Genomic DNA, 24,168 nt, shown 5'->3' with positions numbered 1-24,168 from the left:
CACGAAAAAAACGATCATAATTACGGATAAATTGAATGGGCGGATTAAAAGAAGTAAGGTTCATTCTAATGTTTGAAATCTCAAGGAATTTTAATCGAACTTCAACTTCATACGTTAACTTCGCAAGAGACGTTGAAGGGGAAGGCGAAGGTTGAAATCTCAAACTCTCTATTATTGGCCTCCGTACTATACGGGTACGGTACGGCGATTAGGAACAACCTAATTATTCCCCTTGACTCGTTCTTCAGCGACCTTGAGACATGATGGCAGCGATCAGATCATCTCGTGCAGTTTTCGGGAATTTCCTGCAAAAGAACTTATGTCCTGCAATTTCTGCAAGAGCAAGGTAGTTGACATTCATTGTTTCTTAAAAAAGAAGATGCAAATGGACCTTAAAACGCCTCTTCTAACTAAATAATTTAGAAATCCTAGCGACCACACTCATCAGTTGACTACATAAAGTACTCATTTTTCCCTAGGACAATAGTTGAATGGAACTCACTGCCGGTGCACTTAGTCAGTGCTGACTCAAACGCTGTGTTTAAGTCGGGACTGACTGTGTTACAGTGAACTTGCCTATTCCGAACCAGTCTGTAAATTGACTCATTTCCAAGTTTTTAAGCAGCCGTCGCGCATATGTCAAGAAAAACCGTAAGCTATGTTTTGGTTTTATATCTAATACATTAAACTAATAATTAATTGCTGGTAAATGTTCAAGTTATTCTTACATGATACATATTTGCAACATTGTCCAAATGCTATATTTTTTCTTATGTGGAAATTTGACGAATGTAAACAAAAATGTCAGATTCAAAGAGCGCTTGCGTTCTAGCTTTTTAATGAAATGAAACGGAAGGGAGATTAAAAAGAAGGATATTTTATGCTCTCTCCAGTCATATATCCCACATTAAAAACAATTTGACCATTGAGATGCCTAAAGTAGAAATATAGATGGCATACATTGTGCCTATTCCGAATCACACATTTTCAGTTCTGTTCTGCTGCACGTTGTTTAAAGATTGCAGAAAAAATATCGATTCAATGTGTCCAAAATATTAATTTATGTTATTGTTTTTACCCATGGCCAGATGTTAAAGAAAAAGGCGGAGGTATTATTATACAATGTGACTATTTAATTCACATAAAGGACAAGACCGCCCACATGACTGTTTTAAAACAGAATATTTCAATAATGCCAAAGAAGGATGTCATGCCTATCGTTTTAGTCATTTAATTGGCCTTAAATGCGATTATTTCTATTCCTGACATAAAATAATTTCAGTTTTCGATTCAAGATGGTAGTTTTATGTTGTTGTGGATAGTAGTAAGAAAACCATTTCAGGTCATTTGTGGTGATTCGGAATAGGCGAGTATGACCCGGATTACGCACAGTACCAGTCTGATCAATTACAGAAATCTGTTACAAACAATGTTTTGTTTCGAATTTCTTTTCACATTATTTTAATCGTGACATATTTGTCCAGCATTTAAAATGAAATTTATATTTAAAATATAAACTTGACGAAGTAAAACGATAAAAAATTAAAAACTGGTTCGGAAAGGGCAAGTTCGCTGTACCACACATCCCCTAGACAGTACATATATGCTTTTATCTTTTAACAGTACTAACTCTCTTGTTTCTTCACCATGTACATAGTAGATTATGCAATGTATAGGCTTTAAGGGCTTGAGTAGGTTTTTGCACTATTTTTTATCACATTGTCAATGTCCTCCTGGGTGGATTGAGTAGCTTGGGAGGCTTGATAATCTTTCACTTTACTAACCCCCACGCATGGCCATTATAGTCCAACAGGACTGCTTGCCATTATCAAAGATGATGATGATGATGATGATGATGATGATGATGACAAGTTGCACGACCAGGGAAGGGTCAAAAACTCTGGCCAAATTTGCCATGCACAGGTGTCGTGCATGCTAAAAAGATCTTACCCTTATGCTAAAATTCTGGCAGCCAGAATGTTTTAAAACATTAAATTGCAAAAGTAAACTGTACAGACAGTCATTCGACCTCAAAACTTTTAGGATGTATCTCAAGGCCGTCTCAGACGGCCATGGTCGGACCACTTAATATCGGCCATACCAGTTTTTAGCTCCACTATTCAGAGAATAGTGATGCTATTCTACTCGCCCTGGCGTTAGTGTCTGCTTGAGCTTTCATGGTTAAAGTTTTTCGGCAACCTTTGTTTTTCTTTGTTACTTCTGTATGCCTACTTCTTGTCAGTTCGACCCTTCCTGTGGTTTCGATCCCTTAGCATTTTCCGAAATAACGCATGAGACGCATCTGACATCAGCCAAGTACCGGTTACGTTCGATACGTCGAAGATTCACCTAAGCGTAAAACGCGAATTTATCACTCAACATGCGCAAAAAGCAGATAAATCATCAAACAAATGGTTGCCACAGTATATATTTGACCTTAATTTCATCTGAATTCCCCAGGGTTTTCCCTGACGCACAAATCTTGCATCATAGTCGCACTTTTCTGACAAATGACCCGTAAAAATAAATTCTGTGCGTCACAGTGGACGCAATTTCTTGAAAATCAAAATCTGGCCAATTTTGTTTACAATGAGCGCTTTTCTGAAAATGTACTTTCGTTTCGTAATTATATGCAGACTGTGTCACCAATTTTCTATATTTGCGTCGATTCACATTTCACAAATTTAATACCCAGTCTGATACTTTGACTGATTAACACTTTGTAACAGTTGTTATCGCTGCTCGCTACTACTACCAGTAGTACCAGTCTGCTGTTTACTAAAAAAGATGGCTCAAAATCAAAGCAAGCTGACGATGTTTGGGACATCGTCGGCAGCAAGTACAGTAGGACCCAGTGGTTTAGATCGCCTGTTTCTACTATAACACTGCCTGGTAAAAAGTACTAAAACCTATTTTAGCACATATAAAAGTCAAACATCAGCTGTTTTTATCATTTTATTCAGTGACAAATATGAGGAAAGACTTCAATCTGTGTAATCACTAGTACAAGAAAAACAAAGTTTTATTCAAAATACTAATTTTAGTATATCTGTATGACCCCCAAAATTTGAAAAAGACCCCCACATTTGAAACACTGGGGGTCACAATGACCCTTATTTTCAAAAGCCAAGGGAAAACAATGATTCCCGATTATTTTCCATTAAATCGTTGTAGTTTCCATTTAATTTCCGCCAAACTTTCTTCCGCGCAACCGGACTCTGGCAGGTGTGTATTGATTTTTCAGCCGGTAGTTGCTTCCCTTTCAAAAACCCCGTATTTTACCGTTAAATTCATACTTACTGGTTCACCATTTTTAATGCAAAATGAGGTGAGCGGCTGGCGTTTCGCGGGTTGTTGGGTCATGCAATTGTCCGCGCACCTGCTCTTTTGACTCTAAATTTCTTGATTTTGCTTTGAATCTTATTTAATAATACATTTTGTTGCATAATGCCAGTATTTTTGATTTTTCAACCAACTAAATGGTGTCTTATAGAGGGTCAAACGAAATAAGGCTGCGGTGCCTAAAACTAATTTCTTCATCCAGAAACTAATCATCCAGTTGACATGTGTTTTTAAAAAGTTACACTTTCCAGTTTGTACATCGTTATTTTACAATTCTACATACAAGTGGCTTCAAGGTGGAATGAACAAAGTGAACTGTGTGGTAAATACTAATTTTTCACATTAAACAAGACTTTCTACACATATGCATTCAGAGGGTGCAAATTAACAAGAAAGCTTTTTAGTGATTCATACCGATGACATGGTTGGTTTTATCAGTCAGGGTTTCAGAAATCCCATGTCCGAAGCCCGGGGGCTACCAGAAAATTCTGTCGGGCTACTAAATTTTTTCAAAGCGTGCCCGCTGGACTACCTTGAAACTCCGTATCGGGTAGCCCGGAAATCAATAATTTAGTCTTCAAATATAATTTTGATAGTTGTCTATAATCCCCTTGTTCATCAAGAGGCTTTAATTATCTTACCACCTACTGTCACAATCGGCAAACAATTAACCGTTTAATCGTACCCGCAGGCAATTAAAATTAAATGTTTACAAAAACATGTGCATGAGTGATTTTAGACTGATCCAATAACATCAAACTCATTCAAAGTCGCTGATCGGGTATTGTTTAAAACAATATGCAAACCAGTCTTAAATTACGTCATTTTAGCGCCACCTGCCAAAGTGTACTTTCGGTTTCGCTGACTCAATATTTATCGAGCGATCAGAAAGAATAGATGTTTGATATTGAGGCAGTTTAGTGCCTACACTGGGTCACACATTAAACCGGAATCCACCTAAAAACCGGAATACACCGGAATACACTTTCCATAACCGGAATACACCTGTATTTTTTAAGTTAAAGGTATTTTTGAAGGTTTTTTGATATAATTCAATCATATATATCATAAATAATCAACATACCAAAGGAAAATACAATACGTTCACGCAAAACGATTTTATAAGAGATTGAAATTCGGCGACCGCGCGGGAAATTACCATAACCGAAATACACCCCTGTTTCTTCAACAAATGCTATTTTTGAAGTGGTTTATGACTGAATTCAAAAATATATATCATAAATAATTAATTTTCAAAATGAAATTAAAATACTTTTGCGCATTACGTTTTGTACATGATTGAAAATCGGCGAAGGCACTGGAAATTTGCGTATTCGTAAATGAATTTCCATGCCCTAAAATTCTCTAATGTACACCCGTATTTTTTAAATAAATTGTATTTTTAGGGTTTATGATAGAAATCAATCATATCTAAAATAAATAATTAATTTACAAAAATATACATGTACAAAGATGCATTTAAATCCGCAACGACATCGTATTGCTTTATTTAAAACCACATTTCTATTTACCTTCACGAGGTCACGTACACTAACAGAAATCTGTTTGCCAAAAATCGTTTTACTCCATTTATTTAAATTGATGCCGCTTTTTCATTATTCAAGATTTTTTTATTCTGTTCTTTGTACTTTCTGGTCAAAAGTCTGAATTTTATGGCCATAGTATGTATCATTTATATACTTTTAGAAAGAAATAAGTAATTAAGATCGCGCTGTTTGAAGTTTTACAAATAATTATGTGAAAATTCGACCGTTTTTATAGAATTTTCTCTACATTACTGTCGATATCTTATTAAAATCGTTATAGAATTCAAATTGTATTACTTCTTAAGCGGTGTTGAAAACTTGAAGCGATAACATTAAAAAATGAATACACTACGTGCGTTTTTTTTGTACGTGTTGATTAACAAAAGTAACGTCGAGCGATGTAAATTAGATATTACGATAGGTCGCACGTGCTCGTCGAATGGAAAATTACCGGCATGATTCCCGGGTAAATTCCAGTCAATCCAAATAATAAGTTTGTTGACGTTTTTCACGATGTAATTTCTGAATTTTGGTAAAGTTACGACGTAAAAACTCTTTTCCTAAATTTCCGGAGTGGACTGGAATTAATAAAACTGATTTTAACAAAATAAGGAATTCTGTAAATGAAACACTGAAAAAGTGTTTAAAGGAAGACTATGTTGATACAGGAAAACGACTAGGATACCAGAGACATTATGATCGAGACATAGTGCATCCTGGAGAGAAGGAAGGAGGAATGAAAATGTTTAAATCTACAATACATCGCTGTTTTAGCAAAACATTGAATTTGTATTGATACCTTAAGGTACATGAAAAATAAAAAATTATACTGAATGTACCGGTTTTTCTTCAATTTTTAAATTTGCAATTATAACGACAAGTATGAAATTAAACAAAATCTTATCATATTTAACTGCACTTACCTTGTCAGACATTATTTGTCACATGTCGCACATGTGTGCTTACAAATATACTGATTAATTGATATAATCAATAGGTGTGATAATCCAATCAAACTCTATCAGGACTAATCAGAGGCACGTGTTTGTTACGCTGCATATATTCAAAGGATCTTAATTGTGCTTTGGAAATAAGTGCTGTAAACGTTTTTATATTTATATATTAAACATAATATAATTCTTTTGAAAACTGATTTTTTGTAATTTATTTTCTTCTTAAATTATCAAATTAAACATGAAGAAATAATTCAATTAGTTACAATAATAAACATACGGCCGGTTCTTTCCGATCAGCGCGGTTTATGCACTGACATGTGTTTTGTGTATAATTCATTTAAAAATTGAATATTGATATTTTTTCTTAATTAATTTTCTTTTTTATTTGTTAAACGAAATGCGAAATATGAAGAAACAATTAAATAATTTCCAATTATAAACATGTGACATGCCCTTTCCGATCATATTAAAAATAAAATATTAAAACATTGTTATGTCCTTTCCGATCAGCGCGGTTTATGCCACTCGTATTTTGTCTATAATTCATTTAAAAATCAAAAATTGCTATTTTATCATTCATAGTTTATTTTCTTTTTTATTTGTTAAATGAAATATGAAGAAACAATTAAATAAGTTTCAATAATAAACATGTGACATGCCCTTTCCGATCATGTTAAGCCCTTTCCAATCCGCGCGGTTTATGTCGGGACCCGTATTTTGTTTAGGATTCATTTAAAATCGAATATTGATATTTTTTGTCTTAAATTATTTTTTTATTATTTGAAGAAACAATTAAATAAATTTTAATAATCAACATTCCGGTATCTAGTCATAGCGACGTAATCGTAAAACATTTCCGTAAGATCGTAAAGTTATAAATCCAAATCTCGTATAAAATCGTTTTGCGTTAAAGTATTTTATTTTCCTTTTGTAAACTTATTATTTATATTATACACGAATGATTTCTGCAATAAACCCTACAAAAATACCATTTATTAATAAAATACGGGTGTATTTCGGTTATGGAAATTTCCCACGCGGTCGCCGAACTTCATTCTCGTATAAAATCATTTTGCGTAAACGTATTTTATTTTATTTTCCTTTCGTATGTTAATTATTTATGATATATATGATTGAATTAAATCAAAAACCCTTCAAAAATACCTTTAACTTAAAAAATACAGGTGTATTCCGGTTATGGAAAGTGTATTCCGGTGTATTCCGGTTTTTAGGTGGATTCCGGTTTAATGTGTGACCGCCTACACTGACTGTTTATGCTTTTCAATTTAAAAACTTGCCTAACATACAAAAAAATCGACCATGATTTAGCAAAATATCAGAAAGTATACAGAATGTTGGACAAACATAATTTCGGATAAGTGAATATACAGTGCCAAGACACTGAGAGACGTTATATACGCGGTTCTAGTCCGTTTATTAAACCAGACATATGTTTAAAATCAGACAGAATTATTAGGTCAACTTTAAATAAATTTGAGAGAAATCACAATTCATCATGTTCATACAGCTCTAAAAAAATTGCAAGTTTATAAAAATTGATTTGCATTCCTTTGCAATAATTTAACTATCAGGAGTACTCCTTGTAATATTTCTCAGTTTAAATACATCTACCGGTATTTTAATTTTTTAAAATGATAAAAAGGAGTAATGATAATTGCTACTTAAGAGAACAAAATTTATGGCTAAAATTATGGAATTTAATCATTCCATCCACAGTAGTATAGAAGCACATAATTAACCGAAATGACCATTGCCAAATAAACTTAAATGTTCGGGCTACCAGATTAAAATTTTGGTAGCCCAATGGGCTACCAATAAATTTGCAGATTTCTGAAACCCTGGTTTTATGTATGCATAATTTATATATTTTATATTTCTTTGTGTTTTAAGCTATTTATATCTTTGGAGGAATGTCCAAAATATACTTTGACCTAATTTTGACACTCGCACATGTCTTTGTTAATGCGCATGCGCAGAAGGAATCGAAACTACAGCATAACAGGCTAACTTAATTCACAGATGTGCAGGCTGATCATGATCTACACTGGTCACAAAAGCAGAATCAATCGTGTCCAGCATGATGAGGGATAATGATGACTGTCTAGTAAAATAACAATTATATTTTCAGTTCAGTATGGGCGGGCGTCCCCATGGGGCCACCAGATGCCATTCTGGGCGTCACAGAAGCTTTCAAGAAGGATACTAATCCAAAAAAGATCAACCTTGGTGTTGGGGCATACAGGGGTGATGATGGAAAGCCATTTATACTGGAATGTGTGAAAAAGGTATTGATTTTTTTTTTATCAAAACTTGTGATCTCGGAGCCCAGGCTTTTCAGAATTTGAGGCAGACCAGTAGTTGTCAAGAGTGTTAGTCATGCAGGACAGGTTTTATCAAAGAAGTATAAATACACAGAAAGGCAACTGGCTGTAATCTCGCGTGATCTCATGTCAGAGCGTGAAACCGCGTTATATTTATAAAAACAAACACCGGCGAGCATGGAGATACAATTTGTACCTTTAAAACTACATTTAAAATACATGTTAGCTTCTAAAACAACATTAGTTTAATGGGAAATAGTCTTCAGACACAAAGTACACGTTTCTTACCATCAAAAGAAGCGTGGTCATGCGGTGATATCAATTTACCGATGAATAATTGCTTTCGCATACAAAGAGAATGCGTCACTTCCAGTAAACGAGATCTCATTCAGTTGTCACGTTTTTTTGGCGAGATTTGCTCTATATGCCTTTCAAGTTGCCGATCTATTTATTTTTATAGCTCTGTGGTTTTATGTAGAATTCTTCTTTGGAGATACATCAAATCATAGTTTAATTATTACTTTTTCTTATATTTACCTGAAGTATGTTGTTAGCTCTTTCTAGCGGTCATTCTTTTGGCTTTGTCAGTCAACAAAATAAAACACATTTGAGCCGCGCCACAAGAAAACCAACATAGTGCGTTTGCAACCAGCATGGATCCAGACAAGCCTTCGCAGTCTGGTCAGGAACCATGCTGTTCGCTTTCAAAGCCTATTGCAATTAGAGAAACTGTTAGCAAACAGCTTGGATCCTGAACAGACTGTGCAGATGCGCAGGCTGGTCTGGATCCATCTGGTTGCAAATGCACTATATTGGTTTTCTCATGGCATGGCTCATTTGATATCTAAAGATGATACTTGTATCTCTTTAAAGATTTTTTCTTGTTGCTTGTCTTAGTACAGAGAAAATAAGGCTTTTATGGAAATTATGAAAAACTACTGGTGTAAATACATGGCTCGACCTGAAGGACCGCCCTATTGCCTGGGGCAGGTAGAAGTTGAGTGCAGGCAGGCAAAAAATCATACATATAAAATCAAACATATAAAAGATCCTAAGAAGTACTTCCAGAAAATCATGTACTGCTGTTTTTTTTTGTTGGTTATACTGCTTTGCAGCATTTTATCACATCACCATGTTACTTTTGGGTAACCAAAAATTGGGTTTGGGCAAGTAAAATATAATTGAAGTTGCCCAATGGACAAGTGCTGTACAAAGTCGAGCCATGAAAAAAAATGAAAATAGAAAATGATTTTCAAATTATAATTATTCTTTTGAGAATAGCGAGTAAATCTTACTGAAAGAGACTGAGTCATTTATACATGGACAAAGGTTCCTGTGAAGTTTTGAGTATTTTGGAACCCTTTATATGATATCTGAAGGAGAAAAAGACTGTGAAAAAATGCTTAGTTTTGCTGATTTGTTTAAACATTTAGACATATTTTGATACTAAAGTATATTTGATTTCCTGGTAGCTTATTTTCTAACATTTGATATGCTATACATTAATATATACATAACTATGAATACTTGGCCTTTTCCCCTATAAATTTTTCTTCTGGACCAGTAAAAGGAGGCCAAAAAGGCTGATTTTGGGTAACTCAAGGACCATAATTCTGAAGTGCCTCGGGCGATTTGGCTAGTTAGTGATCTTGGCCGAGGAATTATTGTCAAAAACATTTGGTTCAAGTCTGGTGAAGATCGAATGAGAACTGTTCGACTTTAAGCGTGGACAAGAGTAAAAAGGCCGATTTTCGGTAATTCAAGGGCCATAATTCCAAAGTGCCTGGGCCACTTTGGCTAGTTATCAAACTTGGCCGAGGACTTATGGTCAAACACATTTTGTTTAAGTTTGGTGAAGATCGGATGAGAAATGTTCGACTTAGAGTGCGGACAAGATTTGTGACAGTCACACACACAGACAGGAGTAAATCAATATGTCTCCCACACCACTTTGTGGTAGGAGACATAATTACATATATATATTTGGTTTATAAAATAAACAATAGTTGTTTAAAAAGTGTTACATAGTAATTTACATTATTTTGTGTTACATATATGTATATCTATGGGTGAGTCGAATAGCTCTACCTATTCTTCAAATAGTCGAGTTAAAAAGAAATGTCACCTTATAAAGCTGGCAGTGCAGTATGACAGGCTTTCTCTTGTTTTATATGAATAAAGCTGCAAGCAAGGATGATATATTGTTATACAAAAAAAACCCCCTCATACCTGTCATTTTTGAGGTCAGAAAATAAGAGCAACCAACAACTGACATATTTCAAACTAAGAGCCACAATCTTAGTAACCAAATTTTGAACAACACAATCATCATTTATATCCTTGATGTCTTCTAGGACAATCCCTGTGCTGGCATCAACATCAATATCTGAGAAAAACAGATGATTTGCATCTCCTACAAGACTATAGTCTCTTTCTATCAGAAGTATGTTATGCCTGAAATTACAATTTGCAATTTTGTAAACAACCTGCTTTAGAAAATGTAAATCCGTTATACATTTCTGTTTAATATGACAAGTTATTACTTGTTATTCAGTTTATTTGCTAACATACAATTTTAAAGATGTTTAAATGGGATGCTATGGTGCAACTTTTATGTCCTTTTGAGGAATATATTGGAATAATGGAGAAACTGGTTAAGTAACAACAGGTCTTCCCCATTATTTTACTGTTAGAATCAATCATTAATACCATGAAAAATGAGAATTCTAGTCTTCTTATCATTTCATTTTTCCATAGGCAATTTACTGCATTTTTTTATTCTCCCTGACAAAGGAAGGTAGTTCAGCTGAAACGCACAAAAATAACACCATCGGGGGAACACTCCCAGATACTTTGATGCTGACTCTAAATATTAATTTAAAAAGGGAATAACTTTTCATGTGTGAAACTTCAAAAACTGCCCAGAAGAAAAACTGCCCCCAATACCTATTTCCACATCATCACCTACAAGATCTATTACTCTGGTAGAAATATTTATGAAATATTGATACTAGTGTTATTGACCTTCTGTCATACGGTGTAAGTGATAATGTTCAACAACTTTTTTAAACTTTCGTATAACTGAAATAGAAGGGCAGAGCCAAATTTAATCAAATTCTAAATAAAAAGAACCATCATCAAAAAATATTGGTGCCAAAATTTGATTTTGTGTCAGTAATGTGATGCGAGGGGGGACAATTTTTTAAGTTTGAATCAAAAGAGGATAGGACGTAAAGTACATCCAAATTTAACCCCTTTTAAAATAGAAAAAAAGTTAAAATTTCATAAAAAAACGGTGCCCCCTGTCATTTTGATGTAAAACTTTAAATAAACCTTCTTTAATAACAGGATATAAAGTCATAAAAACCTTTAACTTAAATTTCTTAGTAAACTGGGGCTAATTAATAATACTGGTTCAAGAGATTTGTCAAGATAAGGGAGCCTTTAAGTTTGAAGAAATGTATCTGGTAATAAACAAGAAAAAGAAAAAGTTATTAAAACTTTGACCAAACCTGGCGCCAATGCAAATATGATCGCTCTTTTTAATTTTGTTTTTTCCAACAAAAAAAGGTAAAAGTCTCCCCAAATGCTTTGTTAATGAGAAAATTAGGGTTTTCTGCTGTGTATGAAAGCAAAGCTTTTGTTTTTGTACAAGTTCTGCATAAAATATACCATGCATCTAAACCCAAAAGATAACAAAAATTTGCCTAATGGTGTGCATAAACGATATTCTAATAAAAATCCCTGTTTTGAATGAGATTTTCCCTGTTTAAACAAATAAAAATAAAATGTCTCAAAAATAAAAAATTTTCGGGGTTTCTGGAACTTTTAAAAAGTATAACTTAACACACACACTTCACCCAATACTAATTTTTTTGGGGAATTCAGTATTTAATTTTGATTAATTCTGACAAATCAGAAAATACCCCTTGTTTTCTAGAATCTGTAAAAAGTTCAGTTTCTTCCACTTTCTGAGACGCTATAAGCATATCTGTTTGTCTGGTATTCAAAGTCCAGGATGTGTCTGTACTTTAAAATAAAAAAATTTTTTTTTTGCCTTTTTAAAAACGGAAACGTTTGTAAACAAGAAATTTTCCCATGAAGGTTTTTCAGGAAAAGTGGAAAAAAATAAAAACTTTTTGGCCCTAGCCTTTTCCCCTCAGTAAGAAATTGAATATCTTAATCTATAGGCAGAGAAATATGTTTGTAGGGGTAGATCCAAGTAAATTAAAAAATTGCTTTAATTAGCATGTAACGGGGGGGTTTAAATCTACGAAAACCCTTAAAATATTATAAGATTCTTTCATGGTTGTAGGGCAGATGGGAATTTCCAGTCCGGGGATAACTGTTTAGACGGTTACGAGGCTCCGGGCCAAATCCGCGAAAACAGTTCCCCCAAAGGTCGGATATTCCCTCTGCATGCCCCTACAGCCATGTGAACTTTTTCTTGCATCCCAAATTTTCAAAAAAGAAGAGTAAAAAATAAATTCAAGAAATTTTTTCTTATAGTATTTTTTTCTTATGTACGTATTAACAAACGCGGGAAACTTTAGCCCCGAAACGGGGAATACGTCATACGTTACAGAGACAAAAAAACCGTAAGATTTCCCGGTTTTGTTTTATCATCTCAAGAAACCTTTTTTTATTTCCTTAAAATAACGTTTTTTAAATGGGAAATATGTTTAAGGAACAAAGGGGAACTTAAAGGGTTTTAATTTTTATCCCGTTTTAGAAAAACATTTTTATTACTACAACTCTTCGTAATATGTAGTCTTATTGTATTTACACCCGGGAAAAATTACTTACCCCCCCGGGTGTAAAGTCACCCTTAAACCCCGGTGAAGATGGAGTTTTCTAGCCCCGGGAAATCACAGAAATTCCCGCGGTATCAAGAAATATACATCTTCTCCCATAAAAATTGTGTAAACTGTCTGAAGGCTTCATCTTTGACTTATTTACCCATAAAATCCATAGGGTCATATACTGACCACAGGCAATCATCTTATAGAATTTGACAACAAAAGGTAACTGCATTTCCCACAAACTATTTTAAGTCTCAATGTGAAACCTTTCTGACTCTTGATCATTCTGTCCTACCTAACCTATACCTATCGTAAATCAATATGTTTCAGGTGTAGCACCATTTCTCAAAATATTTCAGTTATGTAACAGCATGGGCTTTAAACAAACCCAAATTATCTACTGGCGGACCAATCCACCTGAGCATGCATTAAAAAACTGGTCTGTACAACTTAAGTTTGTCAAGTTATTTAGTTTATTTATTACAAGAATAACGAAAAATGGAAACTGAAAATACAAAATAAAGTTACTTTGTGAATGACACACAGAATGGTCACCAAGAGCAATTCACACTGTCATGTTTGTGTTTCTTAAACAATATAATATTTGTAAATTTAGCTTCTTTTATGTAGTTATTTAAAAGGGAAATGAAAAAAAATGTAAGAAAATGGATGATGGAAACCCAATGTTATTTGAAATATATTTTGGGTGAGAGTTCTTGTTACGGCCCATTTTCAAAAAAAAAAATCTAGCTTTTGATTTTAAACCTATTTTTCAGGTTCCGTTTATAATTTTTTACTTATATCCCAAAAACCAAAGATCTAAAATTGTTCAAATTTCATAGAAAATTGTGGTTTCTTGAATTGAACTGATTTTACCATGGAACAAAAAGCCCGGCCCTATGTATCAAAATGTAAATTAAAAACGTTGACACAGTCTTTTAAAAACCAGCTTCGGCTTTTTATTTCATTTCAACAATACCGAAATAACAGTAGCATGCAAACGACTTTTCCATGAAAAATGCCGGCGAGGGGGACTGCTGTAAGTTTTTAAGCTTAGAAATTTGTTTGAAAAATGAGATTCCGAAATAACTGACTTTTAAAATAATATTTTTTTAAAGCCATAACTAGAAAGAATCTTATTAATATTATTTTATAAAAAATTACGACAAAAAGAAAGATTAAGCCTTTTAAACATCTCTGTTGGCAGGGTTTATTTAAACTTTAAAAAAAATAAAGTCCCCTTTTTACTGTTTGGGGTATTTGCAAAAATATTCCCAAAAATATTCCATGTTGGCTTTAACAAGGGCACGAAGCCTCGAAAACCCCCTTTTTTATACATATTTTTTTAAAAATGAGAAAAATGCGTTCCATGGAAACACGCCCCGCGAAAATACTTTTTAAAAGCTTTTTAGAAGCTAATGCATAAGTACAATTATAGATTATCCTTTTCTACGGAATCAATGAAACTAAAAAAAACACTGAAAGTTTAAAATATCCGTATTTTTCCTTCTTTTTCAATATGAAATACCCTTGGGGGGTCATTTTTTTAAAAACCTGGATAAAAATTGAACTTGAGGGAAGAGACAAACAAAACTGGTTTTTTGTTTTAAAACTTCATTTTAACGAAATCAAAAAGGGCTGCGGTTAAACTAATTTGAATTTACCCTTGAAAAAGGAAACCTACCCCCTTAAAAATTCATTGAAAATTTAAAAAAAATACAATGTAAAAAAAGTAAGTTTGAACAAAATTTAAACTTTTAAACATGTTCTTTTGGAAAGAACGATCAAATCTCCCCCTGCTTTTCTCCGACGTATAATAAGTCCAATATGTCAATATGCTGCCGCCACAAAGAGTTGCCAGGAGATAGTTTTATTTTCATACTCTACACAGCTAAACTGGCCAGGGAAAATTTTCAAAAAACTTGTAAGTCTATCGCACGTTTTGTTTACTAACAAAGACAATGTAAATCTGAGTTTATAAAACTTGCCTTTTCAAACAAGAAAGTAAAAATTTCCCAAAAAAAAAAAAAAATTTCAAACTTTGCATCTGCCAACAGGTTCTGTTTAAAAAGGTTCGTGTTCTGTTATATATATCTGCATGACTGCATCCAATCATGCCATTCAGAAGTACAGATACAAAAATATTGACTGTCATTTCAATGTTTTCCAGCTAAATTTAAAGTTTGCCTTTGAACCTAGGGCGAGTAGGCCCCGCCGGAAATAAACCCGTGCCCTTTTCATTTCCACTTTTAAAAAAAGGGGTAACAAAAAAACACTTTACCCTGTGCCCATAAGGAATTAAGTATGCAAATTGATTTAGTTATTCAGCAGAAACAATGTGCTATTTTTAGTAACAGTGACCTTGACCATGGTGACTTGCAATTTTAACCCCAAACCTCGTTTTCAATAAAAGCTTTTAAAAACAAATGATATTTACATCAACCATTTTTGTCTTATTTAGTAACATGACCCCCCATTCTTTTTACAAAGGCCCTGTGCCCTGAATCGCTCACCCTTTTCCCCATGATCCTTTTTTTAGTTTACGTCGTGTTTTTCTATTATTTGACATACTGACCTAGTTTTTGAGCTCATGTGACCCCGTTTTGAACTTGACCAGATTTTTCAAGATAAAATTCTGACAATTTTCTTTGAAGATCCTTTTAAAAAAATGGGCTCTAGAGAGGTCCAAGGTTTTTTTTATTTTTGACCATTGACCCATTTTTTGAAGGTACGTACCCTGTTTTGAATTTTACCTAGATATATCAAGGTGAACATTTTCACTAATTTTCATGAAGATCTCATGAAAAATAGGCCCTAGAGAGGTCACAAGGTTTTTCTATATTTTTATCCACTGGCCCAGTTTTTTTAAGCACGTGACCCTTTCGAAACTGATCCGATATCTCAATGAAAATTTTAGACAATTTTCAAAGATCCATGAAAAATAGGCCTCTGGGGTCAAAAAATTTTTTAATTTTTTGACCTACTGACCTAGTTTTTGACCGCGTTTACCCATTTCAAAATTGACCTAGAATCATCAAGATGAACATTTTAACCAAATTTATCAGATCCCCTGAAAAATATGGCCCTAATGGGCACAAGGTTTTTTTTTTTTATCCGCCCCGCCTATTTTTTACGGGGACGTGAACCCGTTTCAAAATTGACCTGATATCATCAGGGGAAAATTCTACCAAATTTTTATGAAGATCCATTCAAGGGTTGGGCCCTTTGAGGGTCCAAGGGTTTTTTTATTTCAAAACCTAGACCTAGCTTTTGATTGTGTTGACCCGTTCAAATATACCTTTTTATCATCAAGTTAAACATTCAACCAACTTCTACAGACCCTGAAAAAAATGGCCCCCCTACAAGGTCACAATGTTTTTTTCATATTTTACCTACTGACCTCTTTTTTTGAAGGCATGAAAACCCCTTTCAATTTTTACCGAATTTCATCAAGAGACATTCTGACCAGTTTTATGAGATCCATTTAAAACTATGGCCCCTTAAAAGAGGTCACAAGGTTTTCTTTTTTTTGACCTCTGAACCCAGTTTTTGAACGCACAGACCCTGTTTTGAACCCGACCTGATTCATAAGATGAACATTCGACCAATTTTTATAAGATCCCATGAAAAAAAAGGCATTTAAAGAGGTCACAAGGTTTTTTTTTATCATTTGACCTCTGCCCTTTTCGTGGCAGGACCCCTTTTTTAACTGACCTAGATTCAACAAGATGAACATTTAGACTAAACTTTTATACCCCATGAAAATATGGCCTCTGAAGGTCAAAAATGTTTTTCTATTTTTGCCTATGACCCATTTTTTGAAAGGCACTTGACCCCTTTCGACTTGGGCTGAATCATCAAGGTGAACTTTTGACCAATTTTCATGAAGATCTCATGAAAATATGGTCCTAGAGAGGCCCCAAGGTTTTTTCTATTTTTTAAAAACCCACTGACCATTATTGACCGCACTGACCCATTTTTAAACTTGCCTAGAAATCATCAAGATGAACATTCGGGCCAACTTTTATCGATCCCCCTGAAAAATATGGCCCCTAGAGAGGTCACAAGGTTTTTTTTTATTATTTGACCTACGACCTAGTTTTTAAGGGCCGTGACCCAGTTTAAAACTTACCCCGACATTCAAGGGAACGTTCTGACCAAAATTTTTAGAAGACTTTTGAAAAATTGGCCTTGAGAGGGCACAAGGTTTTTTTTTTTTTTTTTAGACCTCGACTGTTTTTTAAAAGGGATGTGACCCATTTCAAACTTTACCTAGAAAACATCAAGGTGAAATTTGACCAAATTTTTATGAAATCCATTGAAAATTATGGCCTTAAGTGGTCACAATGTTTTTCTTTTTAAGAAACCCCTGAACCTATTTTTTTGGCCGCATGGACCCCGTTTTGAACTTTACCTAGAATTTACCCAAATGAACATTTGACCCATTTTCATAAAGATCCCATGAAAACTGGACCTCTAAATGCCAAAGGAAAGTTTACGCACGGACGGAGGGTGGACGCTGCGCGATCACAAAACTCCCGTCACTTTGTACAGATGAGCAAAAAGTGAAAGAATTGCATGCATACAAAATCCCCTACTAGAAGGCAAATAATTTTTTTACTCGTTAAATAATGATCAGGTATTGTCAAAGTGTTAACAAAATTTACCAATAATAATTTTTATAACAGGGTGGGGAAGAATCTGAAATCAATTCGAATACTGGGTTTTTCCCTATTTTTGTTTTAAAAGGAAGCTTTTAAATTCTTTTAAATGATTGGGGTTTAAAACAATATATTCCGTTATTTAAAATTGAATCTCATACAAAAGGGCCCAAAAAATGTTTTTTCGGGGAACCCAACCCTACCTAGTAAAACCCCCGACCCTAGCGTTTTATTTCACATTCTGTCAGTATAAACATAAGCAAATTTTTTAAATTATTCGTTTTTAGCTTCAAAAAAGATACAAAAACATTCAAAACGAATATAAATTTTGACCATCGCAACTTATCTATTTAAAAGCAGGGCGTCCCAAATTTAAACACATTCAGCTCTTGTATACCAGACCATTTTTTAAATTTTTCAAAACTACTTAAAAAAATATTTCAAATGGTCAATTTCAATAAATAATTGCCCGGTGCTCTGGGGAAAAAAGATTTCTGCGGGCGGTCTGCAATTTTTAAAATCAAACCATTTAAGCCTTTGCAAACTGTTAATCCCAACGGTGGCCCCCGCCAATTATCATTGCAAATTTTTTGTTAATTGGACTTTTTGATACGTGATAAACAAACACGACAGAACAAAAAGTTTTTTTTTGCGTAAGATGCTTTTTATTTCCCAAAATCAAAGAACTTACTTTTAGAAAAAAAAATATCATAAATTTTCGATATTCAAATTTGATTTTCATATTTGGGCTTTTTGAAAATTCGTTCCCAAACCCCATTATAAAAACCCAAAGTGCATTTATAAATATCTCCCGGGGCTGATTTCTTAAACATCTATAAATATATAAAAATATTTAATTTAAAATTTTATAGGATTTCATTTTGAAACTGGTGGGGAAAAAATTTAGAAAAAGTAAGAAATCATCATTTAATTTTTTAAAAAACACACCAAGAACCGTCCAAATATACTTACCCCTTTTATTGAAATTTTTTCAGAGGACGGAAAAGATTGATTTTGATTTTTGACCTTCAAATGTGACCTTGATCTTTGAGCTAGGGATCATTCAAGGGATCAAAAGTAAATTTTTCTTACCTGTTTATAATATTTTTTGATTCAGATGAAGAAGAATGCGGGGCTTAGCAATTTTCCCAAGCTTTAAAGCATTTTTCAAACAATTCAGTAAATTGGCATTTCCTTTAAACCGAATTAAAATCGAAATAATAAACAAAAGTTAGAATTTTTAAAACTTTCAAAAAATTGTAAAAAGTTGTATAAATGAAACTTTGTTTTGGGATACTGGGAATTTGAGTTAAAAAACAAGACAATTCAAATTTTTGGGTTTTTTAGAAACTGAAAGGTCTAAATGCAAGAGTGAGGATCTAAAGGGTTTTACACTTGCTAAGATATCATTTCCCCCAACCTTGACAAAATTTTGTGAACACTGGATAACTGTTCAAATTAGAGAGATGACAACTTTGTGGATGCCACCCACTGCAGTGTTCCCATAACATGGCATGTTTCATGGGAAAATAAGAGATGAAAATATTTTAATTTGGAAAAATATAGGGTTCCTTTTTTTCCCCTTTGTTGTTCAATTAAAGATAACGAAAAAAAGGTACCAAAGGGGTGAAAAATCTTATATAACCTTGACTTAAAATTTTAAAATACTGCATGGGGGAAAATTTCAGGGATTCAAAACTCTTACGTAACTTGGGGAACTTTTCATTAGGTTAATTAATACCCTGTAACATTTTTTTTTTCCTTTTGCTAGAGTTCATTTTTTCTCTCAAAAAACTGGGTTGTTTTGGGTTATTCATTGACTATTTGGCAAAACCAACAAATAATTAATTGTGACTACAGTGAAGTTCTTGAAGAAAACAGAACTCCAAACTGATATTCTTGGTCCGATACATATCAAGTGGTGAAAAGATCGTCATGAATTTTTTTTCATTTTGTATAAAAAATTCTACCTTTTTGTTCAGTATCCTTTGTTTTACCCTCTTTTTCTTAAGCCCGTTTCAAATTTTTTTCTGCATAATGTCACAAAATTTTGGGTAGGACCTTTTTCTATCAATTGGGGCCCTTTTTTTTCAAAAAAATTATGTCTCCACCCCTCCAAAAACTAAAAAAGACAAAAGTCAAATTACATGTTTTTATACAAATATGGTATGCACTCCCCGAAGATTTTCTTAGTTAACATTTAATTCAAAGATGGCCATACAACACCATTACATTTATACAAATAACAAAATGAAAGCATTGACATACCTCCAAGCTTTCCTTGTTTTTCCTGCAAGGGACCAAAATCCCTAGGCTGACTCCCAGGCACAGTACAGTTTTCAGAAGCAAAAAACCCCATGCGGATCACTACCCTTTGTAAATTCATTGATAAAACCCGCAATATTTAACATTAAAACTGTTTTCTTTTCAAAATTTTTACAAATTTTATATCAAAATATACTATGTATTATGAAAAATGAAGTACTGTTTCACTGAATGTATTTTCAAAGTTTCAATATAGATTATTTTTATATTTGCTTGGGTCGCCATCAAGAATTTTGGTAGAAATTCAGTGGTAATGGGTGGAAAAAGTTTTTCCCAAAGTAGCTTAACCCGTTAAAAATAGGTGAAAAAAAGGTTTTTTTTAGCCCCAAAAGACCAAAAAAGTGAAACCCGCAATGTAATTTTACAGTATGAACTACTTAAACAAAATCCTTACCCTCTTCTCCATATTGCAAATATTTTTCTTTTTTTCTTACAAAAAACTTTTAATTTGGATAGCAGACTTAAATGCGAAACTCTGGTTTCTCTGCTGTTTGTTTTTAGTACTTCAAAAATTTTCTGAACTGTTTCTAAAAATTCTATGAAAGCTGGTATTCATCTGTAAATTTATCAAATTTTCTTTAAAAACTCTACTTTTTCAACATGAAAAAAAATTAAAAAAAATAGTAAAAAATTTTCAAAATTAAAAAGATCTTAATTCTTACCTTATCATGAATGACTTGTTTAAAAAAAGTTTTTGCAAGTACTTACACTAAGAATATTTTTTTTTTACAATGAAACAACTGTTGGGCACTTTTTCTTATCTTTTCCTAACACTGAATACTACAACTTCTATAGTTTCATTAAATTCAGCAATACAGTATTAATGATATTACATGTGACAAAAATATTTTGTTGTTAAAATAATTTGACTCAATTATAGTAACCTGAAATCTTGATTTTAACAACATGGTGTTTTACTCGCTTCTTAGATTCAAAATTTTGTTTTATCTTTGCTATCTCTTCTCTTGCTTCCTCTCTGTCAATTGGGAGGGGCCCCTTCTACTTAAAAAGTTTAATTCAAAACTCGTTCCAGCTGAAAAACAAAATAAATTTTTTAAGCATGCAAATTATGATGGAAATCAATGCAATTCTTTTTTCATGCTAGTTTTATTTAAAAATTTCCCTTTCCCGCAGTAAGAAAAATAGAGAACTCAAATTTGACTATTTTAAACTTTGACGCTAAGGGGACTTTGACATTTTAACTTGTGTTTAGGACTGTGTGCTCGCATTTGTTCCCCAAAAAAGATATTTCTTTCTGAAAAACCCCAAAACGTTTATAAAATTTTTTTTGACCTCAAGTGATCTTGACCTTTGGGCCTAGTGACCTGGGGGTTGTGGGCTTTTCATCTCTTTTCCCAGGTTAATGTCTATGAAAATTTTTGAAAACAAGTGTACAAAAACCCATGGAAGGACCAATTTTCTCTACTGCGTATAACAAAATAACTGATATCTGTCAATAAGTTAAACCCAAATTTTATCATATACAGTAGTTATAACAACACTCTTTTATTAAAAGTGCATAATATAAAAACCCACGTTTTTTCATATTGAATTTTTTTGGCTGATTATAAAAATGCTATCATGTAAGTTCTATTTATAGTAACAACAAAGGGAAATTAATCTTAAAAAAAAATATATAATATAAGTCCACAAGAAACTCTTTACCAGGTAGAGATAGGTCAAAATACACCTAAAAATTGGATGTAACATGCATGCTGTACCACAGAAAAGTGGTCTCGATTTTTCTCTACCGCCAGTAATAAAAAAGTTACAATAAAATCTATTTAAAGTAAAACAAAGGGACGTAATTCTAAAAACAAGGGTGCCTCATGGTGGTGAACATTTGGTCCAAGTTACATCAAAATCCCTCCATGCATGAAGATGAAATGTTCCGTACAAAGTCATTCTTGAATTTGACCTTTGACCTCTAAATATGACCTTGACCTTAGACCTAGGGACCTGGTTCTTGCGCATGTCATGTTGTCTCATCCAGGGGAATATTTGTGCCAACTGATATCTAAATCCTGCTTTGCATGACCAAGATATAGACCGGACAGGAAAAAAATCCTCTTGACCTTTGATCTTAAAGTGTGACCTTGACCTTTAAGCTAGGGTACTGGGTGTTGCTCATGACACGTCGTCTCATCATGGGGAATATTTATGCCAAGTAATATTGTAATCCCTTGATGGATGACAGAGTTCTGGATCGGACAGGGAAAAAACCTTACTGACCTTTGACCTCCAATTGTGACCTTGACCTTTGAGCTAAGGGTCTGGGCTTTGCCATGACATGTTGTCTCATCATGGGGAACATTTGTGCCAAGTAATATTAAAATCCCTTCATGGATGGCAGAGTTATGGAAGGGACAGGAAAAAAACTCTGTTGACCTTTGACCCCCAATTGTGACCTTGACCTTTGACCTAGGGGTCCGGGATTTGCGCATGACACGTTGTCTCATCATGGGGAACACTTGTGCTAAGTGATATTAAAATCTCTTAATGAATGTCAGAGTTATGGACACGAAACAGACCCTGTTCATGCTATGTTAACATTTGACTGCTATGTGTGACCTTGACCTTTGAGCTACGGGTCTGAAAGTTGTGCATGACACATCGTCTTATTATGAGGTACATTTGTGCCAAGTAATATTAAAATCCCTTCATGGATGGGAGAGTTATGGACCAGACAGGAAAAAAGCCTTGTTGACATTTGACCTACAATTGTGACCTTGACCTTTAAGCTAGGGGTCCAGGTTTTGCGCATGACACGTCGTCTCCTCATGGGAAACATTTGTGCCAAGTAATATTAAAATCTCTTCATGGATGGTAGAGTTATAGACCAGACAGGAAAAAAGCCCTGTTGACCTTTGACCTCCAATTGTGACCTTGACCTTTGAGCTAGGGGTCCGGGATTTGCGCATGACACGTCACCTCATCATGGGGAACATTTGTGCCAAGTAATACTAAAATCCCTTCAAGGTTAGGAGAGTTGTGGACCGGACAGGAAAAATGCCCTGTTGACCTTTGACCTCCAACTGTGACCTTGACCTTTGAGCTAGGGCTCCGGGTTCTGCGCATGACACGTCGTCTCATCATGGGGAACATTTGTGCCAGGTAATATTAAAATCCCTTCACGGATGACAGAGTTATGGACTGGACACGAAATTGCGGACGGATGGGCAGACGGACGGACGGAATGACCGAAAAGTGCATTCCTATAGTCCCCGAAACTGGTTTTCAACCAGTAGGGGTCTAATAATCACAGTAGTCAAAAAGAAATGCACACCACTGAGAGACAGGCCACAGGACAGACATATGTGACTCCAATATAGCCCCCATAATAATAATGATATTATACTTTTTATCTGGGTAAATAATACTTGGTACATTTGTATTTGGAAAGTTATCTTGAACTGCGGTCTTGACTATTTGACGAAATGATTGAAAAACACTGGTTTTGAATACTGGCTTGATGAGTGTAACCATTTCCAGAGGTTCAGGAGAAAGTAATCGGACAGAGAATCCAATGCTCAAATATGTGACTAATACTTGTAGCACTGATCTTGGGTCATCACAATTGGGATATGGATTCTTAACACCAGTCTGGATAAGAAAATCTCTAGATGTTAAGCAAATATGAAACAGACATAAAATCTAATACTGAAAACTTTTTGCCTTAGTAGAGAACTGACTTTGTGCCAGTATAACAGGAATGTAAGTGCTGCAAATGTATTGAAGAGATTAGCATCTGCCACCTTTGTTTCAAGAAACTTAAGATACTTAAGACCTATGGACCAGACATAAAACCTGTAGTTTGAATTTTGGTCTGACATTGACCAAAACAACTGCCATATGTGGATTACAAATAGTTTTATTTCCAATGATATAATGATGGCCAATCAACATGAAAGCTAAAAATCCCTCTGTTTCAATGAGGGATAATAACAAGCACAATTTCATTATCTGTTATCAATAAATCACAAAGCATTATAGCACCTTGTGTCTTGTATACATTTGTATTTTCAAGTTACTGCAATATCCATAATCTGCTGTAAGTTGGAAAGACATTCTGATTTTTTTTTTATGTTAAAGAAGTATTAAGTTCCATTGATATGTTCTATTATTAATTTTGGTGACAAGCTAAATGGAATGAAACTATCACTCCCTATTGCTCTGTGCAGTGCTCCCTCTCT

At 34.0% G+C, this 24,168-nt stretch overlaps 1 protein-coding gene across 1 annotated transcript; it reads left to right on the top strand.

Annotated features, from left to right (window-relative positions):
• Positions 1 to 234: 234 nt before the first annotated feature.
• On the top strand, positions 235 to 23,307 carry LOC128555868 (aspartate aminotransferase, mitochondrial-like). The gene is made up of 3 exons (XM_053539645.1): positions 235 to 346; positions 7,995 to 8,152; positions 23,264 to 23,307. The coding sequence occupies exons 1-3, from the start codon at positions 261 to 263 to the stop codon at positions 23,305 to 23,307; spliced, it is 288 nt and encodes a 95-aa protein (XP_053395620.1). The 5' UTR covers positions 235 to 260.
• The last annotated feature ends 861 nt before the right edge of the window (positions 23,308 to 24,168 follow it).

The sequence above is a fragment of the Mercenaria mercenaria genome, chromosome 3, assembly GCF_021730395.1.
Source record: "Mercenaria mercenaria strain notata chromosome 3, MADL_Memer_1, whole genome shotgun sequence".
Classification (NCBI taxonomy): domain Eukaryota; kingdom Metazoa; phylum Mollusca; class Bivalvia; order Venerida; family Veneridae; genus Mercenaria; species Mercenaria mercenaria.
The sequence above is the reverse complement of the archived record's forward strand: the minus strand, read 5'-3'. Positions and strand labels throughout refer to the sequence as shown.